Source organism: Lates calcarifer, unplaced genomic scaffold, assembly GCF_001640805.2.
Source record: "Lates calcarifer isolate ASB-BC8 unplaced genomic scaffold, TLL_Latcal_v3 _unitig_327_quiver_877, whole genome shotgun sequence".
Taxonomy (NCBI): Eukaryota; Metazoa; Chordata; class Actinopteri; family Centropomidae; genus Lates; species Lates calcarifer.
The window spans coordinates 44847-59886 of record NW_026116468.1 but is presented as its reverse complement, the minus strand read 5'-3'; the positions used below and the strand labels follow the sequence as shown (position 1 = coordinate 59886).

General features: G+C 38.1%; 2 protein-coding genes across 3 annotated transcripts; both read right to left on the bottom strand.

Moving 5' to 3' along the window:
- Positions 1-1648: 1648 nt before the first annotated feature.
- LOC108894404 (retinal cone rhodopsin-sensitive cGMP 3',5'-cyclic phosphodiesterase subunit gamma) lies at positions 1649-2713 on the bottom strand. Its single transcript, XM_018693059.2, has 3 exons — positions 2610-2713; positions 2455-2492; positions 1649-2293 (listed from the first exon to the last, which is right to left on the bottom strand). Exons 1-3 carry the CDS (start codon positions 2711-2713, stop codon positions 2217-2219), a joined length of 219 nt encoding a protein of 72 aa, XP_018548575.1. The 3' UTR covers positions 1649-2216.
- Positions 2714-5317: 2604 nt separating this feature from the next.
- On the bottom strand, positions 5318-13588 carry LOC108894406 (ras association domain-containing protein 7). 2 transcript variants are annotated; one of them, XM_018693063.2, is made up of 6 exons: positions 13473-13588; positions 7844-7980; positions 6739-7392; positions 6403-6659; positions 5976-6162; positions 5318-5607 (listed from the first exon to the last, which is right to left on the bottom strand). In XM_018693063.2, the coding sequence occupies exons 2-5, from the start codon at positions 7944-7946 to the stop codon at positions 6010-6012; spliced, it is 1167 nt and encodes a 388-aa protein (XP_018548579.1). In that variant the 5' UTR covers positions 7947-7980; positions 13473-13588; the 3' UTR covers positions 5318-5607; positions 5976-6009. The 2 variants fall into 2 exon arrangements, with proteins under 2 accessions (XP_018548579.1, XP_018548578.1); XM_018693062.2 differs by having other exon boundaries at positions 5319-5607; positions 5988-6162.
- Positions 13589-15040: the final 1452 nt, after the last annotated feature.

Below are 15040 nucleotides of genomic sequence, written 5' to 3'. Positions count from 1 at the left end.
AGGTAGTGCCCCCCTCAGTATTTGTCTGTAGAATGAATGTTACTAATACTGACCTTCATTCATTTGTTACTAACTGAGAACTATATTTCTTATATTTACTTTATTTTAAAATAAATAAAATCTGATCTACAAAGTGGAGTCTGGAGTGAAAAACACAGCAGTCCAGTTGTTGGTTTGGTAAAGTTAATTTTCTAAACTTCAATAAGGCGTGGCAGAGATGTTACACTACTGGTGGCAAGATGTGTCACTGCCTCACTTCACCACACCTAAAAGGTTGTGACCACCCCAAACTTCATCAAATCACACTGTCAAAGAGCTGTTGCACTGGTTTTGAAAACAGTGTTTCACCATGGTGTCAGATTTAATCCATCCATACAAATGCAATACTCATGATGTGGCCAGCAGATGTCGCCATTTTCAACACAACCACTTCAAGTGACTGAGCGCCTCAAGAGGCACAGCACCCTGACCTCTTCAATGAGAAGCATAACAGCTATCCTCCTCTTAAATTGAAAAACACTTTCTGGTGAACAACATCCCAACAAATTAAGGCAACAGAAGTTCCCCAAAACAAACGATTACTAACATTTTTTACATAGTGTTTATGGATTTTCTTTAAGCATTTTGGAGCAATGGAATAAACTATAAACACAACTGGCATAACAGATATATTATCAAATCATCATATTAGCATATTATATATCTATCTATATCTATCTATCTATACATCTAGTAAAGCTTCAGGCTACAAAACTAAAACTATGAACTACAGGATGTTGTAAAGCTCTGTAGAGCTGAGGAGAAGAGCAGAGATAGGCAGTAGTTTGTTACAATGAGCAACACGTTTCATATTGTATATGGTCATTTAATTTTCATAGTGAGAGGGTGTTTTTTGCCTTTGGCTACAAAAGAGAACAGTAAGACCAATAAGACAAACAACTGATGAGATTTATGCCTTTTTGGAACAGTTTTCAAACTGTATGTTGTGGTATTAGAAAAGTAAAGATTGCAAGAATGAAGATTAACTGGCTAGTCTGGCAAATCTGGTTAACTTCCTCATTCCAGAGAAAGAGAAAACACTGAAAACAAACAGACAAACAAACAAAGGCAGCACTGTTTACAGACCAGTTTTTCCCCTTCAGTCCAGCTCTTGGTGCTAAATGTTGACATCACAGTCGTGTTTCTTTAAACTAAAACAGTTGACATATTGTCTAAACTAGGTGTTGAAATTAATAGTGTATGTGACCTCATTTCAGTGATTAAAAGTCTTCTATATGAAATAAAGAGAAAAGAATGATTTGAGATTCTGAAGTAAACTCACATCTCATTAAAACCTCACAATATCACTGTGTCACCAATGCATTACAGTTCAATGTTTAATGGTAGAGAATTGTATGTTGGTGAAACACTGGTAAAAAAAATACTAAAGATTTGTTATGAATTAGTCAAATTGGTCCTTGTTTTTAACACGAATAAGAATCGGAGGTCTTTTATGGACCAAAAACAGAATCCACTGGAATGTAAAATACAACTGTGAATGAAATGATTTAACACAAGAAGGAAGAATGATGCACAGACTGAAAACACCAGAATAATGTGACTAAAATGACTTTATTATAATATATTCAGCATTAGCCACACAGTACACAACTCTACTTGATGTGATTACATGGATAAATACAGACAGAAAGAAAGATGGAAAGAAAGAAGATATATGGATATTTACAATACATTATTTACAGTGAATTCAGTGACTTGCTTTTGGATTTGAGATAATCTACCCACTCTAAGTGACACATGTGTTGATTCCCAGTTGTTCACCAATCATCCCTATAGTTAAACCCAAGCAGCAGTACAGTGTGTTACACTTTTACACAGGTGCTGGGCTACACAGGACAATAAGGTCTTCCTGAGATCTCATTCAGATGTAATCAAAGACAATATTAAGCTCAGATAGATGCTAAAACTTCCAGGTGCTGAGGTGTAATGGCCCAGGACAGGAGAGGATTCATTCTTGGGGGCTGCTGTCCAAGAGCTTCTTCCTCCACTTATCGAGGGGAGAGAGAGAAAATCCCTCTCCACTCATCAGTCATTCTTAAATGGTACCACTGTCAGGCTCCACTCCGCACTCAAAATGGGGGAGAATTCATGAGGAGAGCAACAAAACTGCTGGAATGCAGCCACCAGGAATAAACTGTTTCCATTTGGCATGAGGTCTAAACGATGCCAAACTGGGCCAGGTCACTCAGCTCCATGTCACCGAACGCCTCCCAGGGGCAGACCACTGCAGAGTCTGAAGAAGAGGAAGACACAGTCACAAATGGGTTAAACAGAGTAATCTAAATCTCCAAAGAGCTGTTACTTCATTTGTATTTCATCTTTATTATCTATGTATGTTTAATCAGGCTGAAAGCTCAATTTATAAAAATAGTGAAGAAAAAAAAACATTCATACCTCCAAGACCATCCATCCCTGGTACATCATTGTCAAACCTGTGGTAAATAAACATATTTGTGTTATATATTCATGTGCTACCACAGTCTTGTATATTTTATCATAGTCTTGCAGATCTTCCTGTGGTTGTTACCAAATGAGTGAGTGTGTCTCACCCCTTCTGTCCAGCTTTAGGAGCCTTGCTCTTGAACTGCCTGGTCTCCTTCTGCTTGAACTTGGGAGGAGCGGCCTTGGAGCCTTCTGCTGCTGCTGCGTTCATTTCTATGAAAACAACAAAGATTTATATATAAAAAGGAACAGAGAAATACTCAGATATATTGAAATATGTCTGCTTTCCTCATGATGACCCTATTCAGGCTACAACCCCCATCCTCAGCTAATCCACTTAACCTAAATGTCTTAACTCATAGCTCCTGCTCCCATAATTAGTCATAACTCTGTGATTATATTTACTTTAAGCTGTCAGTAACGTTGGTTATGTGAACAGCTAAAGATGTTCTAATAATAAAAGACGTGTGGAAGGACAGTGTGTCAGGGAACTTTTCTGGGGGTGGGTTGGGGGTATTAATACAACCAAACATGTGACAACCTGATGGAATAACATGTTCAGTTAGCTGCCTCCCAGTGTTTCCAGTCTCTATGCTAAGCTAAGCTAATTATCCCCTTGCTCCTACTCCATACCTTTTGATCTTCTCATGTACCTGCTCAAAAAGTTAAAATGTGTGAAAATACACACATTTCTCATCATCAAGTCACGTTTTTGTCAATAATCTAAAAATAGTTTAAAATATTACTAATAAAATATGAGAAGTGCCAAAACATTTAATTTGCTTATTTTATCAGTGTAAAAATGAACGTGTCTAAACAGACGTGTCTGTTTTGGAGCTCAGTGTTTCTGATGCTGAGAGCCAACTGGTTTTTCAGTCAATATTATAGCTATCTCTGCACAAAGAAAACTTCACAATCAACAGTTTGTCATCATCAGCAGCCACACTTGAAATGCAATGTTTCCAAGAGGCTCTATGAGCTTTTGAAAACATCCATTAAAACCCATCACAGACTACAACTACAGTGTACTGTATGTGGCTGTGAGGTGCCAGCTGAGAGTCTTACCTGCGCGTTAGTTTGGTGAGAGTTTGGATCGGTGAAGTGAAGCTGCCTGGAAGGGCTGAGCAAAGTAGGAAGTGCAAAACAAAGAGAAAGATCTCTTTCTTTTTGCAGCCTCTCTGTCTTGTGTCCTGCCTCAGTCACAGCGTTTATATACCCATGGTGGTCAAACCCAAAGCCGCTAATGGGGCTGAGGTGGGGTATTTTCAGGGATAATCTTATGACAGTGAGAACAGCCCGTACCTGTGGTGCAACACGTACTGTCGTCACCTCACCCCGGGTGGGTGTTAACCTGACATAGAGCATTCTGGATCATTGTGAGCTAACTGCTCATCATTTAGTTGTGTGTTTGTTTATGGACAGTTGTCTTTGATTAGAACAAAGGGGAATAAAGACATGGAGAAACAGGACACTGGATGGGTCAGTGTGCAGTAGCCAAAGGGACAGAACAGTAAAGTGGTCGATAATGCAGACAATGACATGTGAAGAGGATGGTGTTGATCATAACATGTCACCAAACCTCTTAGAGACTGTGAATATTGTGTCGAGGTGAATGAAAACTTTATGAAACTGCAACCAGCTGCCCAGAGGGCAAATGTACAGGAAAGACCCCATAAAGAACTGCCCCCCTCTCTCAGGGTCTGGGGGTAGCTCAGGTTGGGATCTTGTCACCTTGTGACCAGCCTTCTCACAAGAGTCTGGAGCCAGTATAGTGTCAGCCCTATATCACTGTACTGAAATGAAACAAAGACTACCTCCACAACTCGACTCCCACTGCCCCTCTACAACTCCAACCCACTGGCTCTGTCCCCTCAAAAACCACCTCTGTAATACCCAACAACAGTGCTATTTATTTATTTAATGTGTTTTTCTATCGTCCTCTTTAAGTATAAAATATAAAGATATGAATCTAGAGCTATAAAGTAAAGAAAAAGCTGTTAGTTGTTTTGCCCCACTATAGTATTGTATGTGTGTGATGCTCATTATTTGCTTGTCTTTCTTCAACAACTTAAAAAAAACTATAACCAGTTCATCCTCTGTACTTTCTGAATATATTATACAGTGGCACAGATTAGATCAGACTTGACTGGATTAGATCAGATAACATCACATTAGATTAGTTACAAGCAATTAGGTCAGATTAGATTAGAGAGCTAAGGAACACACATCATGGGAAAGAGAGCAGAGACTGAGCCCTCATACTGTAAAACAAACAAAACAAAAACACACTGACAGACAGACCCCACAGGATCGATACAGGACAACGGTATATTTGGAAGGAGGTGGTACATGTTTAGATTGGATTACACCTGGTGACCTGAATTATGAGAGGGTGGCGTAATCTTTAACCCTCATGTACTGTACATCCACACCACTTTGTTACTTAACACACCACAACCTGACTGTTTCTGGGTCTGACAGTGCAGATAAGTCAGTGTGACATAATAGCAGAGGTGGTCTGTTGTGTCCACACCTGAGTTTGTGCTGAACCCCATCTCCAAGTTTATATAACACATTTAAAACAGCAAACACATTTTCAACCACTTGAATAACATTTTTCATATATGCTGGTCTAGAGTCAAATTTTTCTCTGTAGTTGGGGTCAAGGCTTAGGTTAGATCATGGTTACGCATCATAGAGGACAACTGGTCATAATGAGGGAAAACATAAACTTACAGACGTGAAATAGACTTTGACAGAAATGTGAAATGTGCTGCCACATCCTATTTAAAATACATAAATAAATACTCAAAAGCATTTAGTTTTTCAGGTGAACCACACCTCTGCATTTTATGTAACAAGTTACAGGAATATTAACAACAAGCAAAAATACAAACATCAGTTTTTACGAGTGACATGAACATTTGTTCATGTTTGTTCATTCAAAAACAGTCTTGTTCTTCATTTTTACAAATAACCTGGCAATGATTGGCTTATCAGATACACACACACACACACACACACACACACACACACACACACACGCACTGGACAGGTCTTATGGGTTTCCGGCTCTGAGACCGTGGTTTTCTTCCAGTTCATGTCCTGCAATACAAACAGAGAAAGAACCAGTGTCAGACATCATGTTTAATTATTCATGATTGTCTCAGTTTATTTGAGCTTGTAATCACTGAAAATTGACTTGTTCTGCTATTTCTACATTTATGTGAGTTAAAGTCAATTTAATTTAAACATGGGATAACTTATAAAATTTCATTGTATTGTTATTTAATTTATTTGAAAATTTAATTTTAATTTATTTTATTTAGTTTGAAAATCTCCAAAAGTGGAGATAACTGAGCTCTTCTTCCCTGTCAGTAATATTTCTGATAAAAACTATCTACATTTTACTCTGACAAAAAGAGAAAACAAGACCATAATAATAATAATCAGAATAATATATGTGAAACAACCTGTTGACGTACAGTGACAGTGTTTTGGACGTTCCTACTCCATGATACCAGCGTTGCTGAGATAAACTTCTGTGACAGGCAGTGAGTTAGTCTGGTCGGAGTTTGGACCACCAGTCTGCTGGATGAACTGCTGCAGGTTACACTGTCTCAGCTCCTTATTCAGCTCCTCAATCACCTCACATCTGTCCTGGAATAATAGAGGAGTACTATATTACCAACAAGTACCGTCTGTGTAAAGCAATGATTTATCTGATTCCTCTGAGTCATAGAGCTCCATTGTTGAAACTATTAAAACACATCAGTGAGTCACACTGTTGCTCTGGGTGATGTGTTCCTTCATCACTGTGAACACACACACACACACTGTGGTTTATTTTGACTCCACACACACCTTTAAATAGAATACTGGATGATGGAGGAGTTTTACCTGTTGGATTTCCTCTGCAGCTTGGAGCTCCCTCTGTGTCTGTGACAGTGTTGTCTCCAGTTCATCTCCCTGCTGCAAGCGGTTGTGGAGCTCCTGCCTCAGAGGCCTCAGGGCCTCCTCCTGCTGCTGGGATGTTTGTCTCTGTGCTGTGAGCTGTATGTCCTGTGCTACATGTGCAGAACGGGCTTGGAGCTCCTGAATCTGATAACTGTGCTCATTGATTACTGAGTGTATCTGGTGTAGACGTCTGTGCATATCTGTTGATAACAGTGATAACATGTCTTGCTTTAGAAATGTCAGAGGATGAAGAAGATGTAAACAGATTCAAACACATACCTTGTTCTCTGTCCATCTCTGCCTGTAACTGTTCCTCCCAGTGTGCTCTGTGCATCAGCTCTGCCTCATTCTGCCTCAGCTGCTGCTCCAGTTCCTCCAGTTCATCTGCAAGATGCAGGTTTAGACTTGGAACTGTAGCAGATGACCTCTCCCGCTCCCACACCTCTGTCTCCCTCTCCAGAGCTTGAAGCTGGATCTCCAGGTCTTGTAGCCTCCTCTGTTGCTGCAGAATCTGCCTAAACACCTCCTCTTTGGAGGAGTAAGAGGAAACAGCCTTCACAGAGCTGGGAGCATCTAAGAAAGAGACAGGGGAAGCTCGTGGTTCTGGGGAGGCTCTGGGTGATGGAGACCAGGCCCTGTTTGGTTTAGTCCTCTTGGGATGTGTTGAGGGACCCAGACTGAAGGACAGAGCCTTGTGTGTATCCCTGTGTTTGAGCGGCTCTGGTTCTGGTGGTCTGGGTAGGGGAAGACGTCTCTCTCTGGATGGTGTGTTTTGACCTTCACTGAGACTGGGACCTGTCCTCCGCAGAACGAACTGCACCTCTTGAGCCAGCTGTCCCAGCTTAGCCAGATGCTGCAGAGGACAGTCATCTGCAACTAGCTGCCTCTCATTCCCTCTTAACTTCAAGATAAGAATGTAACGACCCGTCTGACCTACAGAAAACAAAGATACAAGAAGGATTAATATTCAACAGTAGTATCATGTAAGAAAAATGCTGCAGGAACAGTTTATATTTGTGTTGTGGCAGTGCAGTAAAATACTTAAAATCTTAGCTGGTCTTGATTTTGCAAGGCACCCTGCAACACATAACCGTTGGACCAAGTGAACGACATACTGATGATGCTGCTATTAAAGAGCGTAAAGTGAGGATAAAAATATAAAGTTTATCCTAAGAGGAGTGCTGGAAAAAAAGCAGTAAAGTCATCAAATCAAAAATGATCCCATTGGGAGATGCTCCATGTTAGCAATTGACAGGGTGACCTGAGGATGGTGTTACAGGAAAGCTACTGTAATGTCCAAAACAGTGTCCACAAAGTAAAAGTAATAACAGTAATTTTGGAAAGATTTAAAGAAGCAGTATTGAATGAAAACTGAGAAACTCACCAATTGCTTGTGCAAGAGCTATCACAACATCCTGACAGGAAGTGTTTAGTGATAGGCCGGAGACAACTCTGACCACACCCTCCACCCACACCTTCAGCTCCATCACTCACTCAGCAGCACAAGGCTCCACTAATGACCTGCAGGGAGACAGACATAGACATCAGTGAACTGTACTTTAACCTTGGTTAGCATTAAAACAACTGGTCATTAAACAATTAAGTTAAAAAATTAAAAAGAAACAAAAGAAACAAAACCATCACTGCAAGGACTAGGTTTTTAAATGATATATACTCATAGATAATCTATATTTGTAAACCAATAGAAATGTACACCATGGTATCCTTTGCAGGTGATGTTGCAAATCAGTGGATGAGACTAAAAAATAACAATACTGGGTTAAAATATGATTTTTGCATAAGTGTCAGTGTCATTTTACTTACTTACTTAAGCAAACATGAAAAATTACTATTACAATGTCCTGCATTAAAAGTTGCACTAAAATTAAACTTTTCCTTTACATCATTAGCTAAACAGATGTAACTGAGCAGTCAAAGGTAACACTCAGTATTTATCAACTCTTAGAAAAGGCTGAAAGAAAACCTGCCTCTCACCTTTTTATCAGCAGCTTTTATGTGAGCAAATGCACTGAGGTACTTTCCCACATTGTAAGATATTTAACTCACTGCATTAGCAAATAACAGTCATTCCAGCCTGACTCTAGCATTTTATTCACAAACAGTCCCTCATAAACCAAGCAACGCACGCAGATATTCAACAAAACATGATTACTTTTGACCCGTTTATGATAGAGACGATCTTTGAATCGTGAACCGCCAAGTTACCCACTTTCCGAGGTAACTTGAACGGTGCCAGAACGACTCGACTACCGTGTCCGATTTACAATAACGTGGCACGTGAACGGAAGCTTGTGGATGTGAGTGGAAGTTTTGCGCGGTCAATTGTTGGTAGGTTTGCTCAACATCTCACTGCACTAGACAACTTACATGTTTCCCAACGAACTCTAATGAACAATACTTTTGTAAGAACCGAAATCACCACAACATACTATTGTTGGTATATGATAATTGTTGACCAATACTAATACTTTTCTTGCTTTTCAGTTGCTGTTTAGCAGCCTATACTATGGGTGTGTTACTAGGTCTTTCGTGGTAGAGTGCGCCTCCCAGTGTCATAATCGATAAGTTACTGAGCTGTAACTCAACGAAGAAAACTTGTTTTTGCACCAAACCTTACATGGAGCTCCAAAACACCTTAATACAACCTTTCACGTTGAAAAAAGGAGTACTCTTTAGGAGTACAGACGATTACATTGTAGCGCCACCTACTGGAGAGACAGAGAAAGTAAAAGAGAGATGCGAGTTTATGGAAAGAATAGAATTGAAGGAATTTTTTTTTTTTTTTGCTAAATACAAAACTTTAAGAGTGATTTTGAGTCATCTTCTGTCTTTCCTGCTGAATTCTCTTTTTGGGGTTTGGTTTTAAAGAAGACTAATTGTTAACATTATAGTAGCCATGTTACTTTTTAAACGTGCAACCAGTGTTATCAGTAACTACAGTAAACTAAGAGGGCGTAAGTAAGTTTCATTTTGTGTACTTTGTCAGTTTGTCGTAGTGTAGTGTTGTGAGTGTTGCTAGCTTTATGCAGGCAGTCAATTAATGAATGATTCATTGTGATAAAGGGAACTGCGCCGAAATTAGCTGGTGTGGCGCACTTTAAAATAACAGTAATCATGCATGTAGATGTTTGTAGCCTTCTGTCGTTCTCGCCTTATGTTTAAACTGTAATTTAAACATTAATTCAGTTGATTCAGTTAATTTAAAATTAGGTAATGCTAAGCTCTAATTGTCTCTTATTTTACTTCTTCACAAGCATATGTTTCAAGAAAAAAAAACTATTGAAATAGTGTGAGCACAAGACCATCCATGGGAGTAACCATCTTGAAATATACCATGCTATACTCCCAAATTGTTAAAATTGGAAGTTTTGCTGTACTTTACTTCAATGTTAACATTTTGTGATTGTAGCAACTCTCATTTGTTTCACTGTCACCTCATGTGTTAGACTTCTGTCAACCTTTTCCTTTTTCTGTGCACATAGGAAGTATTTCAGGTTGTGCCAAAAATTCCTACTCTGCTTCTACTGTTGTATTGCAGGTCATTGTTTTTTTTGTGGTGAGGACTTATGTTTGGTGTTTGTACACAGCTTCTGCAGGATCAAGATGGCAAACAAGCAACCTGAAGGAGGAATGGCTAAGCATCTACTTCCACAAGATTAACAAAAATCTGCAGGTAAGGACACTGTTCATACACATGAATTCTGGTAAGACCTCTCTTTACAGTAATTTGCTACAGTGCATAATGGGGCACATACAGTATAAACCATTAAAATCCTCAACAAAAATGGCTGGTTATACATTGTCATGTGAATTTGTTGTTGAGATTGTGATGCATTTTACATTTGCCTCATGACATTTTCTTTCATATTTTATTGTGGTGCATCGGTGTTGCAATAAAATCAAACTCAGTGTTTATAAAATGGCCCGTGGTTGAACAAAAGAACTGAGCTGATGCAAACAGATAGGAGTAACTACCTTTCAATGAATACAAAAGAGAACTAAATCTGTATTATATCTATAACACTATTAGGGTTGAACAAATTAAATGTCAAGAGTCATAAAGTCATCAAAAATATCTTGCATATCTGAATGATCTCTGTGACGTGTAGGTGACAGACACGTACTGTATGAGGAAGAAGAGACAAGTGAGAGACATAATGTGTTTTTTGATGCCATGATAAACTTGTATTGTAATCTCTTTGCAGAGGAAGCCAAGTCATTGTTGTGACAAGTCACCTGCTCATGCATCATGTTACTGGTGTCATTTCAAATGTGTTTATTCATGAACCCAATAACTTAAGGGCATCCATATCACTCACACATAAATTGTCAAACTGCTCTTACTACCTGATTATTATAACAGATTATTAATATATGTAAACATCTCAGAAATGTTGTTGAAGTTTGTATGACTTTGTTCTCCAAATTACTACTTTATTCTCATGGCGATCTGACTGTTTTTTTTGTCTTGTGAAATCTCAGACAGTTTCCATTACACATTAACCCTGATACTCTAATGAGATCCCACAGGGGCACATGAAAAAATGTTTGGATAAGATTTGGGTCAGCTGACCCCTTAAACACATTTAGTTGCCATGTGGAGATATTGTCTAAATAACCAAATAAAAAATGTTGGCAGTAAACGTTTTTCTGGCAAAGATCATGAATGTTCTCTGATAAGTTAAATAACACTAATTCAGGCAGCATTACATTTCCCCATAAAATATATTTTGTTTTGGGTTATTTAATGTTCTGACATTGTTGAATATAATAAATGAAAAACACCTGGAGCCTTTCAGATTAGAGTTTGCTCATCTCTATAATGGGAACAAGGTGATTTTCTCACCCTGCTGTTTCCATACAATACTGTAACCTTCCACCTGGGTGACGTATGAAAACTGAACCAGCCTGAGAGTGGAAACAAGTATAAAATATCATTCTGTCATAGTGTCAGTATCCAGACTGGTGGTTTCTGGAATTTTCTCACACTCTCAGTGTTACAGGAAAAGAAGACAATCAGGCTTCTTTGCAAAAGAAAGAAATGAGCTAATATGTTTTTTCTACTTTCACTGTTGTCACTCCTCCTCCCCTTTACATTCAGTTACAGGAGAGATGATCTGGAGAGGCCAGTTCTCACTTCAAATTGTTTCAAAGCATTTCTCTAATGCTTAAAGACAAAGGTGGGGAGTAACTGAATACATACTACACACTCACAGGTTATTTACTGTTTTACTCAAATGATTACATTTTTGCTAATTTCTACTTTTTCTCTGCTCCATTGAAGAGGGAAATGTTGTAATTTTAACAAACAAAAAATTAACCTGACAGCTGGAGTTCCTGGTTACTGCACATTCAACATTAGATACTGTGAAGTCATAAAATGTCACTATCTGTGGTCTTCAAAAGATACACAGTTAAAACTCACTGTGCAGTTTCGGTAAACCAAACTCTAATCATTAACTAAGTTCATATGTCTTTCAACTGAAGTCAACGGACACTAATAGTTACCTGAAAACCTAGGTCAATATAGTGAATTGAAACTATAAATTTCTAACCAAGTATTGACTCAACTGATTATATGAGACATTGTCAGGTTATTAGATGACTTCCCAGCATGCAGTTGCAATAAAGTATTAACTGTAGCCTGGTTGCACATCTCTGTTGGTGAATTTGAAAATATAGGGAGGAGCTGTTGATGATTATTATTGCAGGTGGTGTAGGTATGATAAATATGATGATAAGATGATACATCATTACAGTGTTCTTAACAAGGTGGAAGACATGTGTCTATCTCTGTGTATTCACATTCACATTTGTGCTACTGTAGCCTTTATGTTAATGTGACAGTTCAGAATTGTGCCATGACTAGGTCCAAACTAGTGATACTACACTGACGTGTATGGTTGCCAGAACATTTGTATAACGAGGTGCAAAACACCATATGTGAACATATTGCCTGACAGGACCAGATATCTTTCTGGCTGAACTTATTCAGGTCAGACACTAGCAGTAGCCTCAGTGATCAGTTTAACACAAGAGGCAGGTTTGAGTTTTGCAGATGTTTGAAGTGTGTGAAGATTTGTGTCTGTGTACTTGTCTCATGTTTGCAAGGGGAGACGCACAGATTTGCTGCGGGCAGGAATGTGGCAGAACACGCTGACATTCCTGGAGGACTCAGACTCCACCCACACATTCCTCCATTCTCTGTTTACTAACCTCACTGTTCAGAATAACTTTCAGTGTCACCATCATTCAGAAAATACTCACTCACATACTCAAGAACTAAAAGTCCTCAAAACCCTGGAAACTGTAGCCACAAAAAATAATTTTCTTTTTGTGGATAAAAAATTAACTCCAGTTACTTTTGAAAATATGTTAGAATTAAAGCTGATGAAAGTGCTTCTCTTATACCTGATAGAAAATGTGTTTTTATGCTTTAAGAAGTAGACTTCCCCTTGAAGAAATATTTTATCATAATGAAAAAAAAAAACATCTTTCAAATGATGTAACTCTCAACCTACTCAGTTTCACCTGAAGATTGTTTTCTTGATTGAAGAATGAAAAAAATCATCTCATTAAATGTATTGTCTGTATTATAAATGAACTGTATTCTAAGCTCTACAACTGAAGTTACCCAAATCACTATCGTAGCTCCAGTTTCTTTAGTCTATGACTTATAAACTACGACTTAATGTAAATATGAATGCTTTCATTAATTATTTTTTTTAGCTTGTCTTGTTTGCTCATCCTTTTATACGTACATACATATATATATAGCTGCTCACAAATGTAAACTAATTATTCTGTCTGTTCAGTGGAGAAGCTTCAGTGCCATTGCGTACAATATGATATTGTTCATTTATTAAGATAAATGAATGGATAGATAAAAGCCTCCTGAAAAACTACCCCATTTTTTACGTGATGATAATTAGTGTCTCTTCAACCATGTCATAAAGTAATTAAAGCTCAAAGAAAAATTTTAACAGACTCACCTGTTAGTTCAAGCTGCTCTCAGTTTCACTGACGGTCCTTGTTCTTTTCTCACTGTGTGTGTTCAGGCTAGTGGGTGGATGTGACCCAAACACTCACCTACAGACATGCTTCAGCCAGGGAGGAGGAGGAGTAAAGCTGTGGAATGCAGCTCATCTGGGTGTTCAGCATGAGAAGTGATGTCACTCTGAAAATGGGAGGCCATTAAGTGCATCTACCCTTTCTTCTTCTTCTTTACTTTCAGTGCAAGGTAAGACCAAAATATACTTCTTCTTTTTCTTTTTTTTTTTTTTTTTAACTTTTCCATTTCTCATGAAATTCAGATATATATGTAGAGATAAGATATCACCTGACAGCCACACTAAACTCAACTGCTCTTCACTCCTGTCAGTACTGTACATTTTACCAAGACTGTTTAATTTCACTAACTCTCACAAGAAAAATCAGACTTTAACTTGTATTACTTCTACCGCTACCTCTGTCAGTGATGTCACTGTGACACTGACACTGGGCTCCTCCCACCATGTGTAACAGATAAAAAGTGAGAGGAGTGGCTCCTGCTGCCGCCCTGTTCTTTTTCAAAATCTCCAGCATTATCTCCAGCATTCCACTCTGCAAGTTATGTGTGTATGTTTATATCTGTGTGTATTTGTGCTGGTTTTCCTCTGCCCTACTTTATTACAAAAGCAAATAAACACAAGCAGAGACTCACACAGAAACTACTGGGTAGAAATGACGACCAATGAAGTAAAAGTTAATTTTTTTTAACCACAGCTAAGTTAGTCAGATGATATGTGACGCAGCAACAGCTAATTTACAAGCTCAAAACTAAAGTTAAAGAAAAAAAAAAGTTAAATTCTTACCAGACAGAATTATAGCTGCTGTGGGTATGGAATGGTTTAAATATTATTGTTTTGTATCTAATGAAAACATATTTCTCATGTCACTTTTTTGTGAAATTACTGTTGTCTGTTACACCTGCAATTGAAAGCCACTCATTTGGAAAGCATTTTGTATTTCTGACTACTATTCATTGTGAACTGTATGTGGTTTGAATGCCCCCTTGTGCCTGAGTGATAAGTTGCTGAAGAATTTATGTCTTACACAATATTTAGAACAGCTTAAACACTGCATCTTATCATGCCATTACTTTTCTCAAAACAACCAAATAAATCTACCAGTGCAGTGAGATTATTTCTGCATGTATCCAATATAAATCAACCTGTAGCTTTCCAATGCCATTATGGATGTAAATAAGAGACTGTTTGTTAGAATTGCCTTTAAAGTTGTTCATTTAAGTCCTCTGTTGAAATCACTATGCTGTTTATAAACAGATGACATGTACTTTGGATTTGAAACAAGAAAAAAGTCATCATCTTGGATACATTTCAGCTAATGCTGATTTATTCAATATTCAGGTACACAGTAACAGTGTTAATAACAGGCAAATGTTAAGAAAAGAAAACATCTCATCAAATGATCTTTGTGCTTCACAAACCTATAGCATCATCATTTTCTTGCATGCTCAATAGTTTGTTTCAGCGTCATAATTGTTGCAAACCACACAGTG

Bases quoted from the DNA above. Each gene is read 5' to 3' on its own strand.
- LOC108894404 (XM_018693059.2), bottom strand. From the start codon at position 2,713: ATGAACGCAGCAGCAGCAGAAGGCTCCAAGGCCGCTCCTCCCAAGTTC. The intron at 2,493-2,609 runs GTGAGACACACT...TATTTACCACAG, and splicing joins CCTAAAGCTGGACAGAAGGG to GTTTGACAATGATGTACCAG. The intron at 2,294-2,454 runs GTATGAATGTTT...CCTCTTCTTCAG, and splicing joins AGGGATGGATGGTCTTGGAG to ACTCTGCAGTGGTCTGCCCC.
- LOC108894406 (XM_018693063.2), bottom strand. From the start codon at position 7,946: ATGGAGCTGAAGGTGTGGGTGGAGGGTGTGGTCAGAGTTGTCTCCGGC. The intron at 7,393-7,843 runs GTGAGTTTCTCA...TGTTTTCTGTAG, and splicing joins AGCTCTTGCACAAGCAATTG to GTCAGACGGGTCGTTACATT. The intron at 6,660-6,738 runs GTATGTGTTTGA...TGTTATCAACAG, and splicing joins AGAGATGGACAGAGAACAAG to ATATGCACAGACGTCTACAC.